This window comes from Linepithema humile, chromosome 6, assembly GCF_040581485.1.
Source record: "Linepithema humile isolate Giens D197 chromosome 6, Lhum_UNIL_v1.0, whole genome shotgun sequence".
Lineage (NCBI taxonomy): Eukaryota > Metazoa > Arthropoda > Insecta > Hymenoptera > Formicidae > Linepithema > Linepithema humile.
Window position 1 is genome coordinate 29,402,836 of NC_090133.1, and position 18,487 is coordinate 29,421,322.

General features: G+C 28.8%; 4 protein-coding genes across 9 annotated transcripts; 2 read left to right on the forward strand and 2 right to left on the reverse strand.

Moving 5' to 3' along the window:
- The first annotated feature begins 57 nt into the window (after window positions 1-57).
- Window positions 58-1,395, forward strand: RpL31 (ribosomal protein L31). Of its 2 annotated transcripts, none has more exons than XM_012365171.2 (3): window positions 58-163; window positions 560-787; window positions 1,208-1,395. In XM_012365171.2, the coding sequence occupies exons 2-3, from the start codon at window positions 567-569 to the stop codon at window positions 1,356-1,358; spliced, it is 372 nt and encodes a 123-aa protein (XP_012220594.1). In that variant the 5' UTR covers window positions 58-163; window positions 560-566; the 3' UTR covers window positions 1,359-1,395. The 2 variants fall into 2 exon arrangements, with proteins under 2 accessions (XP_012220594.1, XP_012220595.1); XM_012365172.2 differs by lacking the exon at window positions 58-163 and adding an exon at window positions 251-362.
- An 823-nt stretch (window positions 1,396-2,218) lies between these two features.
- Window positions 2,219-12,179, forward strand: Marf (Mitochondrial assembly regulatory factor). Of its 4 annotated transcripts, none has more exons than XM_067357716.1 (14): window positions 2,219-2,401; window positions 3,055-3,130; window positions 4,664-4,963; window positions 5,037-5,163; window positions 5,732-6,125; window positions 6,484-6,591; window positions 7,587-7,607; window positions 8,753-8,906; window positions 9,007-9,145; window positions 9,247-9,560; window positions 9,637-9,932; window positions 10,200-10,367; window positions 10,446-10,642; window positions 10,899-12,179. In XM_067357716.1, exons 3-14 carry the CDS (start codon window positions 4,777-4,779, stop codon window positions 11,101-11,103), a joined length of 2,310 nt encoding a protein of 769 aa, XP_067213817.1. In that variant the 5' UTR covers window positions 2,219-2,401; window positions 3,055-3,130; window positions 4,664-4,776; the 3' UTR covers window positions 11,104-12,179. The 4 variants fall into 4 exon arrangements, with proteins under 4 accessions (XP_067213817.1, XP_067213818.1, XP_067213816.1 ...); XM_067357717.1 differs by having other exon boundaries at window positions 4,879-4,963; XM_067357715.1 differs by lacking the exon at window positions 3,055-3,130.
- Window positions 12,180-12,342: 163 nt separating this feature from the next.
- LOC105671491 (tubulin beta-2 chain-like) lies at window positions 12,343-15,206 on the reverse strand. Of its 2 annotated transcripts, none has more exons than XM_067357751.1 (6): window positions 14,868-15,206; window positions 14,633-14,750; window positions 14,200-14,427; window positions 13,584-13,911; window positions 13,218-13,488; window positions 12,343-12,894 (listed from the first exon to the last, which is right to left on the reverse strand). In XM_067357751.1, exons 1-6 carry the CDS (start codon window positions 14,922-14,924, stop codon window positions 12,517-12,519), a joined length of 1,380 nt encoding a protein of 459 aa, XP_067213852.1. In that variant the 5' UTR covers window positions 14,925-15,206; the 3' UTR covers window positions 12,343-12,516. The 2 variants fall into 2 exon arrangements, with proteins under 2 accessions (XP_067213852.1, XP_012221139.2); XM_012365716.2 differs by having other exon boundaries at window positions 14,888-15,170.
- Window positions 15,207-15,713: 507 nt separating this feature from the next.
- On the reverse strand, window positions 15,714-18,415 carry LOC105671387 (tubulin beta-1 chain-like). Its single transcript, XM_067357753.1, has 3 exons — window positions 18,176-18,415; window positions 17,131-17,795; window positions 15,714-16,783 (listed from the first exon to the last, which is right to left on the reverse strand). The coding sequence occupies exons 1-3, from the start codon at window positions 18,230-18,232 to the stop codon at window positions 16,174-16,176; spliced, it is 1,332 nt and encodes a 443-aa protein (XP_067213854.1). The 5' UTR covers window positions 18,233-18,415; the 3' UTR covers window positions 15,714-16,173.
- Window positions 18,416-18,487: the final 72 nt, after the last annotated feature.

Consider the following 18,487-nt stretch of genomic DNA (forward strand, 5'->3'; position numbering starts at 1 on the left):
ACCCTAGAAGCTAGGGACTCTAAAGAATACCAAAAGTATACTTAAAACGAACAAACCTATAAATGCAAATTATAAACGGCACATAAGGAACATAATTGGATGATTTTAGGAACGACGTGAAGGAGAGTGATCCTTTATTTTTGTGCTCTTGCACGTTGGAGAGGTTGGTGATTTTTCGTTATTTATAATCCTTCAACATCATGTACTATATTATTTACAAACATTTAGATATCATAAAATCTTACTTGGTATATCTTCTAAATTAATGTCGAAATAAACGTTTCACTTTTTGCGTTGTTACATAGAAGACGTGATGGTTGCATTTGTTACACATTACAGCTAGATGTTGCTATACTATCTAAGTAATACATTCGATAAATTAGAACGTGTTCATTATATTAGAAATAGTTCATTATATTGCGAGACAACTGTCATTTTTGTTATTCTGTTTAGTTGAAGAGTTCAATCTTGTCATAAATTTTTTTCTACAAGATATTGTTAGGGAGGTTATGTATATATAATCATGTCCATATTTCTAACATAATTTGTAAAATTTTAGGTGAAAAATGGCTAAGTCCTCTGAAAAGAAAGGAAAGAGTGCTATTAACGAGGTGGTGACTCGTGAATACACTGTGAATCTTCACAAGCGGCTTCATGGCGTTGGATTTAAAAAACGTGCTCCACGAGCCATTAAAGAGATCAGGAAATTTGCAGAGAAGCAAATGGGAACTCCTGATGTTAGGATAGACACACGTCTAAACAAGCAACTGTGGTCCAAGGGTATTAGGTAATCTTAATAAGATCTAAAAACTAAGTTTTTATATTATCTCAATCGCATAAACTGTGCAACTGTTATTTTTTAATTTGATTTATTTTTAGTTTGTAGTTTTTACATATAGTTATCTTTTTATTTTTTGAAGATAGTTATAATTAGTCAAAACATCTCATAATACGGTTATAAATATTTTATAATACATTTATAATTACTTGGGAGTCTATTTATTCTTTTGTTTTATATGAAATATAGTGAAATATATTTAATTTATGAGTATCTTATTTTATATGAAATATACAGGATTCTTTAATCAAACATAATATAATTTTTTATTTGCTTGCAATATTATTAAGAAAAAAATATTAATTTTTTTTTTAAATTTACAAAGTAAACAAGTAACAATTTTATATATTATTTTCATATTTTTTTCAGAAATGTTCCCTTTAGAGTTCGTGTAAGATTAAGCAGGAGGAGGAATGATGACGAGGATTCTGCGAACAAACTTTATACCCTTGTCACATACATACCTGTTGCATCATTTAAGGGACTTCAAACTGAAAATGTAGATGCCAGCCAAGATTAATGTGTTTCAATTTAATAAATAATGAGGAAATAAGTAATATGATGTATAAAATATTTATTTCACTACTCAATGCTTACTACATTTTGAGAGGAAATGTATTTTAATATGTAATACAATTTCACACATATATTTTGTTCGTAACTTCTGCAAAATTTTATATTAAAATAATGGGATCTTTTAATCCTAACAATACAATTTTTTTGCTTACAATGTGATAAAAAAAATATTGATTTTTTTAAATACGTGAAAGTAGATGAGTAACAATCTTATATATTATTTTAATATTTTTTTCAGAAATGTATATAAAACAAATTGGAGCAGATGTATAGTTTTTTGCATGTAATGTCTGAATTATTACAATTTTTAAGTTAATTTTTCAATTTCTTATTATTAAAATTGATGAAATATTAAAGACAGTTTTATATAAATTTTTATCTATAAAATTTACATATATATTTAGAGTTTATAAAATATTTTAAACTTATCTACCTTAAGGTGTCTTTTCACGTTGACGCTCGACGCTCAATTTTAGCATTAGAAAACATTATTCGACCAAAAACTACTGCAACGGTTGGTTATTTTTAGTCACGTGATGTTTTCGAACGCTGAAATTGAGCGTCGAGCATCAAGGCCGTCACACACAAATGACATAACTGCATATGCGTAGCATAAGACCGTCTCGACCAATGAACATCTAGCATAAAAGCGCCATATTGATTTACATAGCATGTTCATTGATCGAGACGGTCTTATGCTATGCATATGCAGTTATGTCATTTTGTGTGTGATGGTCTTCAGCGTGAAAAGGCACCTTTAATGCTGAAGTTGAACGTAGAGCGCGTAGAGCGCCATCGTACAAAACACTCTCATAGTTCATACTTCTCCATACTTATATAGTTGAAGGTTACCAATGCGCTATTAAATTTTCTTCTGCTCCTTGTTGCGAGAAAATAATTAATTTTGAAAAAAAATCGAATATCAATTAGTCAATGAAATATTGACCATTCTTACGAAGATTTATCTCTTTATGATTTGGATTGAAGGTACGCACTTTATATAGCAGTCTAATATATTTATTGATTAATCTTACAATTAGTCATAAATTACCATCTCTTATTATTTTAAGCATCTTAGTCTTTATGGTTTCATTATAAATACATTATTATGTGTTTAGTTTAATTTTTAAGAAAAATTATGTTCATTATTTATATAAAGATCTTTGGCATCAATAGAGGTTAGGTTTCGGACAAACGGAGCAAGACAAATTATAGCAATTTTACTGCGTAAAATGCTTTATTTAAATGCTCGGTTGATAAAAGTGCAATCTTTATACTTAATATTTTTGGATTTCTTGGATTCTTGTTTTATATATCTTATATTTTTGAAAGAGATGTGATTTAAAGTGGAAATATCATACAATATAATACAATATGAGCTAAATTCTTATGCAACACTGTGAAAGTTGTATATCATATTAATTCTGTTTATATTAATTTTATAGTATTAAATTATATTTTAGAAATTTTATTTTAAAACTTTTTTATATTTTAGAATAAAAACAATAATATGAATTAAATTAGAGAAAGAGATATAATTTATTATATATACAATAAATTATCTATATAAAATTATACAATATATCTATATAGTATTATATAATAAATTTTAATGCTAATAACAATATAAACTGTTTTAGCAATTTTGGACACGGGAAGACATTCAAATAATTATAAGTTTACTTGAGGGATACATCAATGAGTAAAGATAAAAAGGTTGCACTGTTGTATTTAATATCATGTATTGTTTGTTTGTTACACTTTTTATTTGATATCAAAAACATGAGGGTGTTTTAAAACTATTGAAAATTATTTTATTTTGTAGAAATAAGGTTTTTTTAATAAAAATAATATACTATTAAGTTTTTTTTTAAATGATGAAATTAAGCAATAATAAGTTATTATTTTCTATTTAATTTTTTAAATTAATTTTATTTTAAGAAGATCTTAATTTGAAATCTTTTCTGGATTATGAGAATTTATAATTCACAAATTGCAACTTAACTTTGAATAATTAATTTATTAGACATACTGGATTAGCTATTTAACAAAAAGTTTTAGATTTAAGGAAAGAGTGAGCAAGTGAAAGAAAGAGAATGCATTTAATTGTCAATATAAAAGTTTGCAACACATTTAAAAAAAAAAAAAGATCTCTTATTATATTTTTTTTATCATAATTCCACAGTAATAAAAGTGACAATAGTTTTAATACACACCCTATATATATGTAGTTAACAAAATTCTTTTATTATAAAAAATTTATTTAAAAATAAGTAAAAATTTATAAAAATGTGTAATTAGGATAGACTTTTATTACTTATAACATACAGATCATATAGAACATCTCATAACTTGTTCACTTTTAATGATATATTGCACGACCAATTTGCAATTTTTGGTGAAACGTTAAAATTCTTTCTCAGTTGTTTATAACTCTAATAAAATATTGATGTTTCGATATTTTTATTAAGAAAAAATCAAGTTAAATTTATTTTAAAATTTGTCAATATACACACAATTAAAATTGCAAGTTGTGGGAAATCCTATGTATAATGAAATTTTTGTTAAAGCAATGTTGCACTTTTATTATTATTGTTTTATTGATTTATCCTTTCTATCTATTATTTTTTTTAATATTCCATCCAAAAAATTAGTCTTGCACAATTATTTTAAATGTTGCATATGTGAAATGTCTCTGATCAATTATGTTTTCTGTTAACAATGAATAGACAGTGAAAGACAGAGAAAGAATCAAAATTTTATGTTTAAAAGTATAAGTTTTTTACTGTGTGAAAATAATTAAAAATCATTAATAATTATTAATAAACTAAATTGAAAAAAGCCTTAACAATTATCAATTCCAAAAATGGTACAAAGGATATGACCTATGTTGTATGTCAATGTTTCATATGTTTACAAGTCATTAAAATACAATAGAATCTGATGTGATATATTGCTTATATGTTTTATTTATTTATTTGATATAAAAAACATGTAAAAATGTTTTAAAACTATTAAAATTATTATTTATTATTTATTTGTTTAAATAAATAATAAGATTTTTTAAATAAAAATATTACTATCATAGCATCCATATTTACGAGAATACACAGTTGATCAGAGATACATAATGTAATTATTTGTTATAATGTTGATCCTTATTGCTATATTTTTTTCATTACTATGTGTATCAATTATAGCTTGGATGTATATTAGAAAATATTTAACACCTGCTTTTTATGATTTCAGTTGATCCTGCATGCTGTGCACTGTGTATGGACGTACTGCCTGTCTAAACTGCACTGTATTTTTTTATTATTTTTGCCAAATTGATCACATTAATAGTAAAGATATAAAAAAACATGGCTGCCTACATCAATCGTACAATGGTACAATCGTCCATGATTGGAGGAGACAGCCAACTTCGATCAGCAGATGTTAGAACTGACAATTCTCCTCTACAGATTTTTGTGAAAGCAAAGAAGAGGATAAATGATATATTTGTGGATATAGGAAAATATGTAGGAGAAACTGTTGACTTTATGACATGTAAGTAAACAAAAGAATCCATGTAAACATATGTATCATTACTCTTTATCTAATTAGCACTAACTTTATACAGCTTTGCAAAATGATCGCAATATTGTAACAGAAGAAGAAGCAGTGAAAGTTAAAGGTTACACTGACAAAGTATCTGCAATAACAGATGTTCTTAAAAGAGATCATATGAAAGTAGCTTTTTTTGGCAGGTGAGTAATTATGTTAAACAATATTCATGTAGTTCTAATTTAATTGATTATTATATGAATATAAAATAATATATTTATTGGAATTAAATTTTTTCTTTTTATTAAACGGCAATAGCTTCTTAAAAGACATAGTTCTAGTGTTATGGTATACCAATTTTTTATTAAAAAAAGAATATATATATATTTTTTTAATAATTTTTTAATAAAAAATTTATGCCAAACAAAAAAATAGAAAGAAATAATAAATTCATTTAAAGCTAAGGCATAGAAAATCTTTGCAATATTTTAATTCATATATATATATATATATATATATATATATATATATATATATATATCATCTTTTATTTAAATATTTCATATAAAAATGTAAAGAAATAAACTAGTTATTATTTAAAAAATTAGCAAATTTATTGAGAGAGATGATAGTTATATTATAAAACTGTGTATAAAGAATAATAGTCTATAATAATATAGACTCAACAATAAAATACAATATATACATTATATAAATATAATATATTAATGATCTTAGATATCAATCCATTTATATATTTGTGTATTGCAGAACAAGTAATGGGAAAAGTACTGTAATTAATGCCATGCTACGTGATAAAATTTTACCAAGTGGTATAGGACACACTACAAATTGTTTCCTACAAGTCGAAGGTTCAGATAATGGGGAATCATATCTTATTACCGAAGGGTCTACGATAAAGAAACCAGTGGAATCTGTTGGACAATTAGGTCATGCTCTTTGCAAAGAGAAATTATGCGAAAGCCATTTAGTAAGAATATTCTGGCCAAAAGAGAAATGTTTATTATTGCGAGATGATGTAGTATTCGTCGATAGTCCGGGAGTGGATGTAACTCCAAATCTTGATGAATGGATAGATAAACATTGCTTGGATGCAGATGTTTTTGTTTTAGTAGCAAATGCTGAATCTACATTAATGGTTACAGTAAGTATAGTATTAATTTATAATATAAAGTCCACTATACAATCTATCATATAAGATCGTCTTTATGTAGAAAAAAAGAATTATCTTAGGAAAAGAAATAGAGAAATAAAGATTTAATACACATTCTAAATTATGTATTTATGCAGCAAATGTTTAATCTATCATCTTATATATTACTTTATAATATTTAATAATTTATTATTTCTATTTAATAATATTTAACGCACTATTCTCTTAACTTTCTAATTTTCCAGAGAATGTTTTTTTTTTAATTTTTATAATCTATCTTAGTTTAATACTGATTGCACATAATTTAACAAATCTTAATCAATTATATCTATTGTCTCATTTCTTTTAGGAAAAAAATTTCTTTCATAAAGTTTCAACAAGATTATCAAAACCGAATATATTTATTTTAAATAATCGATGGGATGCTTCCGTTTCTGAACCAGAATTTCATGATCAGGTATGTACCTATAGAGTATTAATAACTCGAAAAGTTGTAAAAATATGTAATTGTATATTTTGTAAACTAGAACATAAAATTATATTATACGTGCACACTATATGTACTACATTAATGTCAAAATGTATATTTTATTCATTTTTGTGCCTTAAAATCTTATATTATATTATTTGATAGGCCTAGAACTGCGATGCATTGCAAAATCTTATATTTTAAAATTCTAGATCATTTCTTTCTTAAAAATATAAGATTTTAATCCATCACAGTAAAGAAAATGTACATTTTAAAATTCTAACCTAACGAATGTTGATATAAGATTCTAAAGCATAAAAATGAATAAAATGTACCTTTGCTTACCCTGCTTAATATTAAATATGAATACACTGTACATTTTATTTATTTTTATGTTTTAGAATTTTATATCATAGTACCTTTTAAGTTAAAACTTTATAATGTACTTTATAATGTACATTTTTTTAATGCATTGAAATTTTATATTTTAAACAAAGAAATGGTCTAGAATTATAAAATATAAGATTTGAATGCATCGCAATAAAGTTCTAGGCCTACCAAATGATATGATACAAGATTCTAAGGCATAAAAATGAATAAAATGTACCTTTTATTCATTTTTTAACTCTGCATAATATGAAATATTATTTTATATTTACACGCAAAAGAGATTGAAGCAGTTTCAGTTCTGAGGTATATTTGTCATTCATTAATATTTACGCTATGATTAATTTTTTGAAATTAAGATTATTAAATAAAATGAACCATTTTATCTAATTTTCAATAATTATTGTGATTCCAAAAAGTCAGTCATAGTGTAAATATTAATGAATGATAAATATAATAACACTTATAATTTAAACTATCTTTTTTTCTTCTATATATTTCCAATTTATAATTAAAACAATTTGTGTTGCAAATTACATTATTATAGTAGTATCATAATCTAAATAAATTTTTTAGTAACATTTTTTATTCTTTAGCTGGTCTCAGAACAAAAGGAGGTAAGTTTGTATCATGAAAATTATTATTTCTCTGAAGGGGATGTTTAGCATATTATCGATACGTGTATACACAAACAGTGCTTTCCTATAGCATCTTCCCCAACACATATCTTTCTTATTGCTTATACAGCATTTTTGCCTTTCCGAGAATAGGAACTATCAACTGCTGAAAATGTACCTTATTTTTTCCATTTTTAAAATCGCACTAAATGACAAAAATGCAACTCATCTGCACAAACTTTTTTAAAATTTGCGTTAAAACATCACTTTTTAGGATATATGTACAGTTTAATTAAGAGTTTATCTGCAACTAGCAAGCACCACAGCAGGTGCTATAAAACATCTTTCTCTAGACAACCCCTGGTTGGGTGGTCCTTTTACGATTGTATCTTCTTAATTAGCAATCTTCTTATTAATATGCTCTGTGTCCAGACCACTAATACATCTGGAACTTCATATCTGTGTTCATTACTTTCTTGATAATTAAGTTTAAAGTGCAGTCAAAAGCTGTCACAATATAAAAAATACTCCCTTTGGCGTCAAACTGTTCTTCTATCTTGCTCCGACAAAGAGCAATATTTATTGTTTCATTCTTCTTATAAGCGTATTGAATCGAAGTCAATGGATTTCTGGTCAGTGGTCCAGTCTTAATGTATCAATCAGCCCCTTCAGCGCCTTTAGTAGGAAAGATATTAGGATAATAAATCTAAAGTCTTTAGCTATATAACCATTTCCGTCAGATTGGGATACGAGCTAATTTTGGTAATTCTTATGAGAAACAATACAACTAATAACAAGATCGCTACAAAATAAATCATTTTATTCTATAAATGTGATTTTAATCTATAAATGTGTATAAATACAAACGCGAGAATAGAATTGTTACTGTGATAATTCGATTAAGTAAAGACATAGTCAAGTGCACGTATATTCAAGTTATTTTTTTCCGAAAACAAAACCTAAATAAAAATTAAAAAATAATAACAAATTTTTTATTTATTTCTTATGTAAAATTATCTTGCTGACTACAACTAGTTCGGAAACATCCTGTACATGCACATATGCATGTGCTTATATGCTTATACATATATTGCATGTATTGTTATACACATATGTTTATGTAGACATATTTTTTATGTGTGTAGGTAAGAGCACAACATCAAGAACGTGCTATCGATTTTTTATCGAGGGAGTTAAAAGTTTACAGCCTGAAGGATGCGGAGGAACGTGTCTTTTTTATTTCTGCAAAAGAAACACTTCAAGCTCGTATGCAAGAACAACGTGGACAACCTGCTCATAGTAATGTGTTCCTGTGTTTTTATTTTATTTACTGTTTATATTTTCTTCAATTTCGAAATTGTTCTTAATTTCAATTTAATATTTAATCTTTAATATACAGATGGTGCGTTAGCGGAAGGTTTTCAAACTCGATATTTTGAATTTCAAGATTTTGAAAGAAAATTTGAAGAATGTATTTCAAAATCTGCAGTAAAGACTAAATTTGAGCAACACTCTCAACGTGGTAAACATATTGCAACGTAAGAAGATACTATTTTACATAATTTTTTTAAATTTTGTTTTTCTTATTTCTACACTTATAAAAATATAAAAATTGATTTATCATTATTATTTGTTACAGTGAAATACGTCAAACGTTAGATGAAATGTTGCAGCGAATACAAAAAATGCAAAGTGAACAGTTAAATGTTAAAAAAGAAGTTCATGATAAATTGAATTTCACAGAACAACAATTAATGCTATTAACTCAAGAAATGAAAGATAAAATTCATCATATAGTAGAAGATGTGGAGCAAAGAGTTTCTAAAGCTTTAAATGATGAAATTCGACGATTACCCGTTTTAGTAGACGAATTTAATGTTCCATTTCATCCTGATTTGCTCGTTTTGAACGTGTATAAGCGAGAACTTCATACACACGTAGAAAATGGCTTAGGTAATTTATTTATTTCATGACGAATTCAGGATGCTTTTCGATAATCTCAATAAAAAAAATTTATTTTCTATTTTAGGATCAAATTTACGTGCTAGACTTAGTACCGCTTTAGCATTGAATATGGAAAAATCACAGCAAGAAATGACTGAAAGAATGGCAAGCTTATTACCTGAAAATAAAAGACAAATGTCTCTTAATATTTTACCACGACGAGAGCCATTCCAAATAATGTATCGATTAAACTGTGACAACTTATGCGCAGACTTTCACGAAGACCTAGAATTTCGTTTTTCTTGGGGTTTTACAGCAATAATTAATAGATTTGCAGGAAAACAGCGCCATAGATTAGCTATTACTAATTATCCGCAAGATGTAAGACATAATTTAATATTGACATAATTCAAGGCAATTTAAATAATAGAATAAACAATATACAAGGTGTCTCTTACGAAGTGTACACTATTTTTGACAATCTCGATATTTTATATAACGAACAATCGAGTCAATTTTGATCAAGAATCAAGTTTAAAAGCAAAGTTTATTGAAGAAAATTTCATGTCAGATATGTAGTTAATAAATGATTTTTAACTCTTAAATCTTTTAGAAAGAGAAGTGTAACAATAATTGTATTTCTTACAGATTCCGCCATGTATTGCATCACCTGCGGATAGTACAGACTCTCTAAAATTTATTTCAAATACGCCAAATTTTCCATCAAGATCTGACGATTGGTCTCTAGCTACTCGTATAGCTGTTGCATCTGTGACATCCCAGGGTACAATGGGTGGTCTTATTATTGCTGGTTTTGTATGTATAATATTACCTATGATTATGTTTCCATATATGAGAAAAGAACAGGATTTCAGATGTAAATCTTTCTTTTAGATGTTAAAAACGGTAGGTTGGAGGTTAATTGCAGTAACTGGTGCTATATATGGTGCTTTATATCTCTATGAACGTCTGACGTGGACTAACAATGCGAAGGAACGTGAATTTAAGCGACAATACGTAGCGCATGCAACGAACAAGCTGCGATTAATTGTAGATCTTACTTCTGCAAATAGTAGTCACCAAGTACAACAGTAAGTTATAATATTTATATAGAATATATATATTACAAAGAATGGTCTCTGCGAATTGTTTAGCGAATTGTTTGTAAGCATATTACTGACCAGTATTTTATTTAACTGTTTAAAATGGGACTTATATTTCTTCCTTAGATGTCTTTTTCTAACTAATTATCGAAGTATTCTTACATTTACTATGACTTGTTAAAACAGCTATATCTTTTTTTGAAAATATATTTTTTCTAAAATAATATCTTTTATGTTTATATAGAGAGCTCTCCAGCACATTTGCGCGTCTTTGTCATTTAGTGGATGAAGCAACATCCGAAATGGACACCGAACTTAAAACTATAGCAAATACTTTAGGAATATTAGAAAAAGCAGCAGGTAAAGCAAAAAATCTACGAAATAAAGCCAATTTTTTAATAAATGAACTTGACACATTCGACACAGCTTATCTGAAACCTTTAAATTAAGTAAATGATGTATTTTGTAGAGATCTGTAAATTTATTAAAATAGCATCTTTGGAAAGATATATATTGTAATTTCAATATTATTCTACTTTTATTATGGAAATAGTTATTAATGCCTCATGTGATGATTAATCAATACACATATGTATAGATATAAATTTTGATTTTTATCGTATGTTTAAAATCGAATAAAGCCCAATTGAGTTAGTTAATTTTCATATTTATTTGAAAACAATACCTAAGAAATGTGTAATATATTTAAATGTACGATGATAACACAAAACACAATGTCCCAAATAATACTAAATAATACTAAAAAAATGTTTTCACCTGATATATAAAAAATTTAGTCTTAATGTGTGTATGAAAATTAATTTCTTACAATATTCCAGACAGTTAAATTTTTGGAAACACAAATTTTGCAAAAGTGTGCTAAAAATTTTATTGGTAGAATATCAATAAAAATCTAACAAGATTTGATAATAGAGCATGATGAGCGACAGAAACAGAACACCTGCATATTTAAATGCATTTAAATGCTTACGGAACAGCATACTCTGCACAATTTCTGTCATTTATCTATCTTCAAGTTTTGTTACGATACGAGTTTAACATAGACAGATAATACCAGATTTGCCACAATATGTTGATCTAATAATATACTACTAACATTTAACTTACTGGGATATTGTATCAAATAATTTATTTTTATTAATAGTGGATAAAAAATTTCTTGCAATAGGAAACAATAATTTGATATATGTATGTGTGTGTGTATATAAAAATATTATAGTATCCAAAGAAATAAATTTTAGAAATAAGAGATAAAGTATTTAGTATATCTGCATTTTAGAAGCATATATTTGGTAGTATCGACAATTACTTACTATACACTAAATAATGTTTATGAGATTTATGTTAATGAGATTTATACAATCAATGTGTTTCAAATTTGTTACAAAGATATCAATCTTATATAATAGAAAAAATAAAACAATGCAGTTATATCTTTTCATTAGATTGTATTTGCTGAAGAATATATGTTAATTAAACTATAAATAAATGAATTTAACTAGAACTACTGAGTATTGAAATGTACACATTTGTTTAAGTGGCGCTGACAGAACTTCTGCTTAATATTTAGTTTGAAGTGAAGTATATGTGTGATATGGAGCAGGTTTCACTGCTGCAGGTTGATGTGTGGAGACTTTTGTTGATCGCTGTAGAATTATTCATCTGCCGTCGGAAGCTTAGGTTCTTTTTTTTTTTTGTTCATTAATTGTCGGAACTGTGGCTGTTATTTTTGACAATTTTAAAGATATTTGAAGCTTGAAAGTTCAAATATTGAAATCTTCAAAACAAAACACCAGAGTACTACTTAAAATATCAAGTTTTGATTTATTCTTCATTAAAACTCAATATGGTGTCAATGTTTCGACGATATTTGTCTCAATCGGTGCATTCTGATATTTTTTGTACTCAGAGATTAGAAAACGCAAATTATCTAAAGCTTCCAAGAATTGAGACTCTTCCATTCCTTCGCTAATGTAATGATGAAGATTTTGCCTTCTTTGAAATATGGATTCAAAGTGGTTAGACAGCTGGTTAAGCGGTTCTACAATCGCAGTTGTGTTCGACAACCAAGTAGCGCACATTTTTAAATGGTATTTGCTCATTGGCGCTATGTTGCACATAGCAGTTTTAATATTATTTGCAAGCCACTTGACAAAAGATGAATTGTCTTGTTCTATTTTGGCTCTATTTTGTATGTTCAGCATTTTCTCATCTACAAGCTAAATTAAAAGAATTATTTGAAAAAAGACATTTATATTATTTATTAAACATTTTTATATTTTTATTAATAATTTTTCATAAATTATTGAATAAAATTCATGAATTTTAATGAATATTAATTCTTGTAAATTAAAACAATACGCGGCCAATAAGAGCAAGAGTGGTGGTGGTGCGTAAACAATATTCTTTTTGGTGATAATTAATCTGAAGCTTTTTGATGCTATTGAATCAAAGTTTATGATCTTACAATTGAGATTCCAATTTAAAGAAATTAAGAAAAAAGTCATTTACTTTATTATTCTATATTATTGATAACACCTACCGTCGGAGATATTTCACTACCTCTGAAGATAGCGGCAGCAGTAAGGAATCGTCCTGTTTTAGAATTACAATCTAAAAACATGCTTTTAGAATCAAACATCTGTTGTAGTAGTTCCTTAATTTGCATTTTATGATGCATTTGATAAAAAGAACGAGATGACTTTTTTGATGTCATTTGCGGTACATGTCCAGGCACTAAGAAGTGCAATCGTGGAAACGGTACCATGTTTACCAAAAGTTTTCTGAGATCAGTATTCAGCTGACCTGGGAATCTGAATAAAGAATATGTAACAATTATATTCCTTAAAAAAAAAGAATTTATTTTTAACTGAAACGATAAAATAAATATTCAAATTTTGTTATAAACCTCAAGCATGCCGTGATGTCTGACATGACAAATGATATTAATCGATTTTGATCGTTATAAAATTTGTTTGTCATTGGCGGAAGATACAGGGAACGAGAAAGAGTTTCGTTATCCATGCAAAATGTTTCATGGATATAATCGATCAGATAAGGAATCGTTAATACCGTGTTGATTATTGCTATATTATTATTGATCAATCTGTTCATGGTTGGCATCACACTGTAAGATTTCAGGACTTTATTGGAATATTCCTCCATCAAGGATGGGACGAGTAAACTGCTCAAGCCAGATCCAGTGCCGCCGCTCAGAGCATGCACGATCTGTATACCTTTGTTGATAATAATTAATCATTTTAGAATTGATTCTATCAAAAGTCTCATCTCAAGTAATAAAAATAATACATAAAATTGATTAAAAATTTTTAATATAATAATAACAATTTGCAAATAGTAATAATTAATAAATCAGTAAATAAGTCAGTAATCTATCTATTTTTTTAAATAACTTGATGTGTTTAATACGACAAAGAGTCGCTTCGTCGCTGTAATGAATAAACGTTAACTCTCAATCATTAAAATAATTCCAGATTATTTAGAAAGATTTTTGGATTTTTAACCTTGGATCAAGTCGCAAAACTCAGCTTCTTTTCGCACCCGCTCTAAGATCTTTTCTTCGATTTCGGCTTCTTTCGTGTAATAAGCCTTGGCCCAAATGCCATTAGCCCCGGTTTTGCCGACAATAATGTTGTCTTTATTGAATAGATGGCTGTGCAGCGGGGATAACGCTTCCTGAATGCCTCTATAATCGAGATCAACCAGAATAGCTCTGGGCACATATTTGTTAACTAGAAAAAAAGGCGATTGTCAATGATTCTGTCTGACAAAATAATCATTGTATCATTTTGTGACAATCTCCTTTAATTGTAACAAATAAAACTATATGTCGTTGCGCAGTTTATTGTGAAGAAAAGATTAACAACTTGAAACGTATTTAACCAGAAAAAATATTGTGTATAAGGCATGATTGTGTAGTCTATTAATGATTTATACTTTTACTTTCCACAAAGTACACGTTAGTACGTTGTGATCGAAGATTAAATTCCTCTCTCGTCATTTTGACTTTGCCATTTTGGATCAATCCATGATCGTATAAAATTTCTTCCCAAAACTAAGAATTGAAAAACATTCATATTTAAACATGCATATTTTATTTCAACTATTCAATATTAATATAACAATACAAAATGTAATTTAAATGTAAAGAATAAGTTAACATGGTTCTAACCGCTCGTCCTATACCATTACCGCATTGTCCTATTTGCACATGCACAATTTCTCTCATTTCAAATATCTTAATTAATAATTTAAAGAACTAATTTTTTTAATTCACAAGTAATTACATTTTTATTTAGTTTTATAATATTATTTTATATTGTATATACGAATTTTATATTGTGCAAACCAAATGATATGTCATGATGTAAATGTAAAGAAACAAATGTAATATTGCGTATAATGGCAGCAGCATAGTGAAGCAACCAATAAAAAATTCTTTCAAATGTATGCATCAATTAAAACACAAAATTAAGCATATTTAATTGCAATATTATTAAAATTAAGATTTGTAAAAGTGTAATATGAGTAAAGATATTTTTTTTTTCAAAGATTGTGAGTTTTATCCTTTTTCTTTTCAATAATACCTCGCTCTTGATATTAAATGGTCATCTCGCTACATTTAAGTTTCTATTATAGAAAACAATTCTCTCTCCAATAACATTGCGCAACTAAACGCTGTTTCTTTTCCATTAAATTATTTTCATAATTACTTTTGCAGTATTTGTTAACATACTAAAAATGCTGTACTACCGTGATAGTTTCTCAAACACAACAGTTTAAAATGTTGCAGAAATCATTAAGGCTCTACGCGCGGATACGTCGGGCCACCCGACAGTTCGCCACAACTCGTGCAATAACACGCGTTCTCCGTTATTGCATGCAATAATAAAGTGTTTGCCCTCGGGGCACCGATGAGATAATGCGTGATCGCCAATTTTTGCCGTGGCCTTGGCTTCATCAATGCCAGTAGGCCAGAAGGACGATAACGAGTTCGATAACGAGAATCGCGTCTAAACGCCAGCGATTACTCGTCTAGTTAAGAGGCATATGTATTTATATCACGTTACGAACGATGTCATTAACTGATATAAATAATATTGTCAACTTAACAAAGAGCATTACTTGTATGCGTATTCGTAAAGATCGAGAGACATGCATTTCGAGACATTCGAGGGAGTGCATTTCGAGAGAACTCCATTAATTTAACAATTACAAACATTAAATCGTAAAAACAATTAAATTGTCGATATATTATTTATTATAAACTTCACAAATACAGTACAAATAATCAATATTTCTTTTAAAAATATACAATAAAATATATGTATATAAATGACTCCGTGTAAAATATTGTAAAAAATTAATAAAAAAAAAAACAATAACAAAAAAATTGGGAAAAACCCCAAAAATTGCAAAAAAGACTAAAAAAATTGCTCGAGTATACGTAATTTTCTATGCTAGATTTCTCTTTTTTTTTATTTTCGTATTTCTTCCTCATCTACTTCTTCGTCATCCTCCGCAGTCGCTTCCTGATACTGTTGATACTCCGATACTAGATCATTCATATTGGATTCCGCCTCATTAAACTCCAACTCATCCATACCCTCTCCAGTGTACCAATGTAAAAAGGCCTTCCTTCTAAACATAGCGGTGAACTGTTCGGCAATCCTCTTGAACAGCTCTTGAATAGCCGTGGAATTACCGATGAAGGTGGCGGACATCTTTAGACCACGGGGCGGAATGTCGCATACCGCTGTCTTTACGTTGTTTGGTATCCACTCTACAAAGTACGAACTGTTTTTGTTCTGAATATTAAGCATTTGCTCATCCACCTCCTTCATCGACATCCTGCCGCGAAAGATTGCTGCCACGGTGAGATAACGACCGTGGCGCGGATCGCAGGCTGCCATCATGTTCTTCGCATCGAACATTTGTTGCGTGAGCTCTGGAACAGTGAGAGCTCGGTATTGTTGACTTCCTCGAGATGTGAGGGGCGCAAAACCTGGCATAAAAAAGTGCAGTCGGGGAAACGGCACCATGTTCACTGCGAGCTTTCTTAGATCGGCATTTAGTTGACCGGGAAACCTGTGATTATTTAAAACAAATGTCTTGTATGATGTAATTCATATTTTATTGATTCATTTATTTAGCTATTAGTTGATTAATCTTTAGAGGACTGTAAGACATTATAACGTCTCGAAATCAGTATCATAGTTTGAAACAAATAATACATTAATTTATTGAGTTGTTGAAAAAATTTTCTAGAAAAAAAAAACAGAAAACTGTTCTAACAACTCGATACATTGTTTCTTAGAGCAAAATCTTCATTGATTTGAAAAAATCAGCGATCCCTTAAAATTAACTTAGTATTTATTAATATTTATTATTATATTATTTTTCAAATAATCTAACAACTTTTTTATATTATAAACCTTAAACAGGTTGTCACGCCGGACATGGTGGCGGAAACAAGATGATTCAGATCACCGTACGTAGGAGTGGTCAGTTTCAAAGTGCGGAAGCAAATGTCATAGAGTGCTTCATTGTCGATGCAGTAAGTTTGATCGGTGTTTTCCACTAGTTCATGAACCGACAGGGTGGCATTGTAAGGTTCCACAACAGTATCGGAGACCTTGGGAGACGGTACCACCGAGAAGGTGCTCATGATTCTGTCCGGATATTCCTCTCGGATTTTTGTGAGCAGCAAAGTACCCATTCCGGATCCAGTACCGCCCCCCAGCGAATGAGTTAACTGGAAACCCTGTAGACAATCGCAACTTTCCGCCTCCTTCCTCACTACGTCCAGCACCGAATCGACCAATTCGCCACCTTCCGTATAGTGACCTTTGGCCCAATTGTTGCCAGCCCCCGACTGTCCGAACACAAAGTTGTCCGGTCGGAACAGCTGTCCGAAGGGCCCCGACCGTACGGAATCCATTGTACCAGGTTCGAGATCCACCAGGATTGCACGCGGCACATATTTCAGTCCGGAGACTTCGTTGTAATAGACATCAATTCGCTCCAGCTGGAGATCCGAATCTCCGTGATAAGCGCCCGTAGGATCAATGCCATGTTCATCCGAAATTACTTCCCAAAACTATAGATTAAGAATGACTCATTACACGAGACTTCAAATTAATTTTCAAGAAATGGAAATGTTTATATGATAAACAATAATTACTTAATTCTCAATTATACATATTTGTCACAAAGAAATGTAAGCAATTTGTTTTCTTTTAAATATAGAAAACAGTAAATTTAAAAAATTATTTTTATATAGAGAGTTGGATTTTAAGTATACATAATTGTCAAATATTTTTAATACAAGCTTCTCAAAGATATATATATAAAAAAAAATAATATCATTTATAATATATTTAAATATACAATAATATTATTTTATCCACTAAATCAGTTAATTAATTTTTTACATCGTAATTAACATTGTTACATATTTTCGTCTATTTTATTACTAACCTTGGCGCCAATTTGATTGCCGCATTGACCGGCTTGAATATGAACAATCTCACGCATTTTGGATCGAATAGCACTTGAAATTTTAAGATAAAAATAGTTGCACGTAGTCTAACAAGCACTTTAATGACTGTGGAAGGAGTCGTTCTTCGGGAAGTTCAAATGTGAGAGATGAAGATATCGCGAACTTGTCTGAGATGTCGTTAAACAGAAACAAACGACTGCTGAGTTCTCCTTGGCGACTGTTTGATCGCCTGCATAGTTTTTTCTATTTATCATTTCACGAGGGTATCGATTTTGTATCATTTCAGTGAG